The following is a 6,357-nucleotide window of genomic DNA, read 5'->3' as shown; positions in this document are numbered from 1 at the left end:
TGGGGGCAGTTTGCTTAGCTGGCAAGAAAAAAAAATGGAAAATATGCTTGTTAAACAATAACCACAGAGTGTGCTTTTATGATGTTTTTCACCACAGTAATTCATATTAGAGATAGAAGCAGTTGCATGTTAAATAAAATCATTCAGCATTGTTCTCCTTACATTACAAAGAGCTGACTTATGTTGTTTTTAGATGCCTCCCATTAGAAAGTAAATATTCCTCTGATGTTATACGTTTCAGAAAATTTAATAAAGATGAACTGTAAATAAAGTCACAGGGAGATTTCAGACAGTTTTATTAGCAGATTGTTGAAAAGAAAAGAAAATTAAATACAATAACAGTAAACGTGGTTCTCACATTGAAACCAGGCTCAAATAACTAGGCTACCATAGAAAAATTTCGAATTCTTGCATTATGATGTAAAAACAGATTTTTGTACAGATTTTGTACAACAAAATTCGTAATAACCTTTTTTCATTTTTAGAAAACTTTAAATATATAGATAAAAATAGACAATTTTCATAGGTCCTACATGAAGATGAGTATGTTCTGTTCCAAGGGCTTGCATAGAGCGCAAATGTGGTTATAATATAGAACAACTAGACATTAATATCTTTAAGATTACAAAAGCATATAAACAATAACATGAGCACAACTTTTCTTCATAATCTATGCAAAAAAACCCAAAACAAAACAAAACCCAAATCAAAAACCAAAAACAAAATAACAACCCAAAACCTGTGAAACTAAAGAGGGGCAAAAAAAATTCAACTTACGGTAAAATCTCATGGTCTGTAATATTTACACTGTTTTTAGTAAGATTCTTTCCAAACATCCAGCTCATAAATTGGTTCCCCTTTAAAACTTAACATTTCTGTTTATGTACCAAGCCAAACACTGAGGCATTCCCAAAGGTCTTGAAAGAATATACTGTAAAACTACTAAACCCACTTACAGGTGACTCTATGCAAGGAGCAGAGCAATGGTGGATGCTACTACATATTTCAGTTGTAGGCTTTTAATTCTCTTTCAGATATGAATGATTCAAAAGCTTGCCACAAGTCCATCTAACTTTACAGTTGTTAACCCTTTAAAGACTGCATATGAAAAAACTGGAGTACAGAATCCCATATGTGTTTAAGCAACTGTGAAAATCATGAAAGAATCATGGTTAGAAAATAATATCACTACAAAGTATTAGCCAACAATATTTAATGAAAAATATTGCTCAATATTTCTTTAAAAAAATTACTGTGATGTGAAGTTGTATATACATCTTTCTATTGTTAAAAAAGGATTGTGGTGAAGTAAATATGAACTGCACAAAATAAATGTGTACCAGTATTGCAAGGAAGACCTACAAACTATAGAAGCTCAGTGCTAGAGTTTACAAAACATTAGATTTTTTTTGACAAAATAATATTAATATCCAATCAGAACTACTTTTAAAGAAATATTTGCTTTAAGTTAGGCATCTTAGACATTTAAGGTTTTGATATGTTTCCATGTAATAAATAATATTTTATATGCATAAAACATTAGATGAAGAAAGCATAATCACAAAACTTACAGTAATAGCACTGATTCACAAAATCAGTCTTTAAAGGGGTAACCCAAAAGTACGCAAAGCAAAGAACATAATTTTTAGTAATGTAATAAGCAGTGTGTTGCAGCTTACTTCCAGTTATCAGCACAAAGGTGAAAACACATACTGTAGCTTTCATAAAGACAGTGAAAGTAACACATAACCATCCATCCCTAAGACAAGGTGGGAGGGACAATAGACTTCAACTGTATCACTCAGTTCTACGTGGAATTGGACTGATACATCAAGTGTTTGTTAGGTTTTCTTTTTTTTAGCAACATTGACGCAATATGACATTAACATATAAAAATATTTCTGGCATTTTGACTTGCTGCTCAGCCACAGTCCATTCTTAGATGTGCACTAGTCAGGGCACTAACCAGAGCTCAATATACAAATAAAAGTGGCTGATACAGAATTCTGACTTGTTACCAGATGCTTAAGATCTCATTCAGTAATACTGTGACTCCAGGACAAATATTTACATGCCTGCATGCGTTAAAACTAGAAAGGTGTCTTTCTGACCAACAGGGTGACAAAACAATATTATCTAAAAGTTTCATTTCCTAAACTCTAGATTTCTACTGCATACATAATACCTTCCTTGTGTGATTTGTGTTATATACTGTACATGTGACCAACATTTTGATAAGAAGCAAAGTCTTTATTTCATAAACCCCTGCCAGTTTACAATGAGAAATTCTTCTTATTATTTTTATTTTTTTAAATTTTTTTTATTTTAGGAAAAGAGACTTTGTGAACAGTAAAACAGTTTGTTTACATTCAGCATTTCTTTTCACTTACACAAAATTCCATTTCACTTTATGTAGTCTAACATATATGTGTTGGTCTCTTGGAAAGCATGTGGAAAAATTGTCTTTAGAAGAAAATTCATGATCATAGTTTGAAAACTGAATGTATCAATTTTTTCTTCTTTTACCTTTTTTTTCCTTTTTTTTTCTTTCTTTTTTATTTTTTTTATTTTATTTTTTTTTTTTTATTAAGAATCCTCTTATGCCCTCTACAAGTTCATTTCTGAGCTGTCTTGCTGGTTTCGGTATGATATAACAGTCTATAAGTGTAGTTGGACACCACTGGAAGGATCATTTGATGTGCTCAAATATAGAATTATCATCAGAGGAGAGAGTCTGCATTCCTTGATAAAGGGAATAATCAGCCTTGTTCTGACCACCTGTAATTTTGGATACAATAATCCGGTGCAGAGACACAGATTTTCACTGTAAGAAGAGTGCTACTGTACATTTACAAACATTCTCTAGGTCTCTGGGTTGAGCCACAGGAGACAACCAAAGGAGGACACTCTTGCAGAATTCTTTACATTTTTGAAGAACATTGATAAATGAAGTTGAGGAAGTTGGTTTGAAAACGCTTTGTTTCCACATAACTCCTTATTAGCCAACGTCTTACTGCAACGTTCTTTACTGTAGAACACGTATTTTCAGCAGGAAAAATTCAATACATGACAGTAGTTTTCAAATAAAGTCTTCCATCTAAAATATGAAAGAGAAACATTTGCTTTATATATTTATACTGCAATGAATTAAAAAGAGGAAAAAACCCCATAAGATTTAAAATCTCAGCAGAAGTAGTCATGCCATAAATCTGAAAAATTCCACCTACAGTACTTTTTGTCTAAAATAAAAGAAAATCATAAAACCTGAACATCACCAATGTAATTTCATCCGACAGTGGTCAAATTAACTCAGTTGAAAATTACACACACTTTGCAATTTGTGAATACTGTAACAACTTCTGCAGCTTTAATGTATGCTGCACTCATATCAGTGCTAGGGCACTAGGAATGTAGGTGGAGCCTCTGTGGATGTGTTTTTACTGATATGCAAACTTAAGTGCATAGTGCTGAACAGCAATTATTTCCTTCATGGTTGCAGAGCAAAAACTTCTTGCATGCAATCGTTAGTACTCCCATCACTAAAGGCATAGCTCATACTTTCTGATTTAGTGATGTTGTTAAATATACCATGTAATGTAACCATTGTGCACATTTGTAGCTATTTATATAGAACCCAGCATAGGATATTTAATCGGTATCAGTGAAGTATAGCCTCCTTCCCCCCATAAATGAGATTAACTGAACAATTTAACAACTATGTTAAAGATGTAAGCATGTTTCTCACAACATTTTTTCTACCCAAGTGAGGAGCATATATATAAGTGAGATATGTGCGATGGAGGGGAACATGAGCAACAATAAGCTCACCTAGTCAGTAACTATTGATCTAGAAAAACTTGGAAAGAACATACTGCCGTAACATATTTTCACCTAATTTATAAGTACAAAGCAATCTTTTCTTCAGTGGGGACATGATCAACCTATATGCATCTATTTTCACAGAAATAGAAAGATTATTTTTTAAAGAACAGGAAACAGAAAACTTCGTAGTTTTCTGACTTCTGTGATAGAAAGTGTTGTTCCCATGTGAACAAAGCACATTATGAAGCATATTTAACCTCTACAGTGCATAATTGCTAAACACTACTTATATTTAGAATACAATGCATTTACGAGTACAAGCTGTATCTCAGCTTTTAAAGTCTGCATGGAACTCTTCTTTAGATCCAAGTGAATTCAGCAATTATTTCTCAGATTTTAGAGGGCTTTGTTTCTGTTTTGGTTTTCTTAGTCTAACCTTTTTATTACAAATCAGTCTATAAAATTCTTATTAGATATACAGGAAAACAATTGTGTGAGATAAATCTTTATAAATTAATTCTGAAATTTTTGAAATGCTTGGCTATCATTGAAACTTCACTTTCACGAGCTTACTGTAATTGTTGAGAGAAAGAAAAGTTTAATTTGAAAGCAGACAGAAGTACACCACATACAATTGTAGAAATTCATCCCTTCTGCACAACTCTTTCCAGTTCTATCAGAACTGTTGGGGAAAAAAGAGATTGTAGAATCACTCTGCTGCAGTGATTCTTGTCTAATGTCCCTCCATTTTCCCTTTCCCACCTCTAATTTTCTTTTGCCAGCTTCTGGGGTGTATGCCCTTTTGCTACTTTCTTCTTGTTTTTACACTTTTCTGCCCTTTTACCCTACTTTTTTTTATGTTCGTAACTTTTTTTTTTTTTTTTTTTTTTTTTTTTTTTTTTTTTTTTTTTTTTTTTTTTTTTTTTTTTTTTTTTTTTTTTTTTTTTTTTTTTTTTTTTTTTTTTTTTTTTTTTTTTTTTTTTTTTTTTTTTTTTTTGGCAGAGTGGATGATCACTTTCCCACACTTAAAACTGAAAGGGCTTCCACTCAGAACCACTTTTTTACACTGAAGAGATATGAAAAGAAGTTGAGTAAGGCCTTAACTTTTTTATTTTTATTTGAAGCATAGAGAGCAACGAAAATGCTTATGGGAATTCAGGAGAGAAAGAAGGAACCTCTGAAATGGAGCTTGGTAAAACTGAAGGCCTGGAAAACAATCTTCAAAGAAAACCTGCATCAAGTACAGGATAGCCAGAGATACTACTTGCTACATTTCCATATAATTCTCCCAAACATATTGAATAAACATTTACAACACTAAAGCTTTCTGGATATCTCTGTAGGAGTATTACTCTGCATATATACCACCACTTTGGTTATCCTGAATGTGTGCTTGCTAATGAGTGCTATCCATAATTCCCACACCTAAACATTCCAATAGCCTACAGTCAGTAACGTATTTTATTTTACTGTCTCCACTTACCTTTTAAAATGAAATATTTACTAAAACATATTCTCAATTAAAAATACAACTGCATAGAGCAGAATCCTTGCAGCAGCCAACAAGAGATGAACAGTTCTACAGTTTCAAAAGTCAGCTCTATTGAACACTGCTAAAGGATCCAACCTGGTAGTGAAGTCAAAAGGAGGTTTTTCACTTTTAAAGGAAAACAAAGTCAGATCCTCTAGTCTTTATTCACAGACAATGAGTAAGAATAGAAATGGGCAACTTTATGAGGCATCTTCATTATAAAGTGAAAGGATTTTATATAGATTTTATATAAGTTCTCTTCAACATCTCCATTAACAACTTGGCTGTGAGACTCGAAGGAATACTAGGGTTGCCGACCACACTAAACTGGGAGGAGCTGTCATCCCCTTCAAGGGCAGAGAGGCCCCACAGAGAACTTGACAAATTAAAGAGATGGGCAATCAGCAACTGTGTGAAGTTTAACAAGGGCAAGTGCCGTATTCTGCACCTGGGATGGAGCTACCCTGTCTTTGTGTATAGACTGAGGAACAAGAGGCCGAAGAGCAGCACTTCAGAAAGGGACCTGGGGGTCCTGGTCGATGGCAAGTTGAATCTGAGTCGGCAGTGCCCTGGCAGCCAGGAGGACCAACCCTGTCCTGGCTCCGGAGCATCAGGCACATCATTGCCAGTTGGTTGAGAGAGGGGATTATCCTGTTCTGCTCTGCACTGGGACAGCCTCAACTTGAATATTGTGTGCAATTTTGGGCACTGCAATATAGGAAGGATATTAAGCTATTAGAAAGTGTCCAAAGGAGGGCAACGAGGATGGTAAAGGGCCTTGAGGGAAAGCCATATGAGGAGCTGCTGTGGTCACTTGGTCTGTTCAGCCTGGAGAAGAGGAGACTGAGGGGAGATCTCATTGCAAGTCTACAACTTCCTCACAAAGGGAGGAGGAGAGGCAGGTACAGATCTTTTCACTTTCATGATCAGTGACACAATTTGAGGAAATGGCATGAAGCTGAGTTAGGGGAGGTTTAGGTTGGATATCAGGAAAAGATTTTTCA

General features: G+C 34.2%; 1 protein-coding gene across 5 annotated transcripts in view; it reads right to left on the bottom strand.

The window, feature by feature from the left end:
• Positions 1-267: 267 nt before the first annotated feature.
• Positions 268-6,357, bottom strand: part of DACH1 (dachshund family transcription factor 1) — a 358,226-nt gene continuing 352,136 nt past the window's right edge. For 4 of the 5 annotated variants that reach the window (XM_027882958.1, XM_027882959.1, XM_027882963.1 and 1 more), the window contains one exon: positions 268-3,097. In XM_027882958.1, the coding sequence (XP_027738759.1) occupies positions 3,060-3,097 (38 nt within the window). In that variant the 3' untranslated portion in view covers positions 268-3,059. The remainder of the gene's footprint in view (positions 3,098-6,357) is intronic. The other variant, XM_027882961.1, reaches the window with a different exon arrangement.

This window comes from Empidonax traillii, unplaced genomic scaffold (assembly GCF_003031625.1).
Source record: "Empidonax traillii isolate 1590-97213 ecotype Southwest subspecies unplaced genomic scaffold, ASM303162v1 scaffold115:size2055165, whole genome shotgun sequence".
Classification (NCBI taxonomy): Eukaryota; Metazoa; Chordata; class Aves; order Passeriformes; family Tyrannidae; genus Empidonax; species Empidonax traillii.
This window is presented reverse-complemented; position numbering and strand designations above follow the sequence as displayed.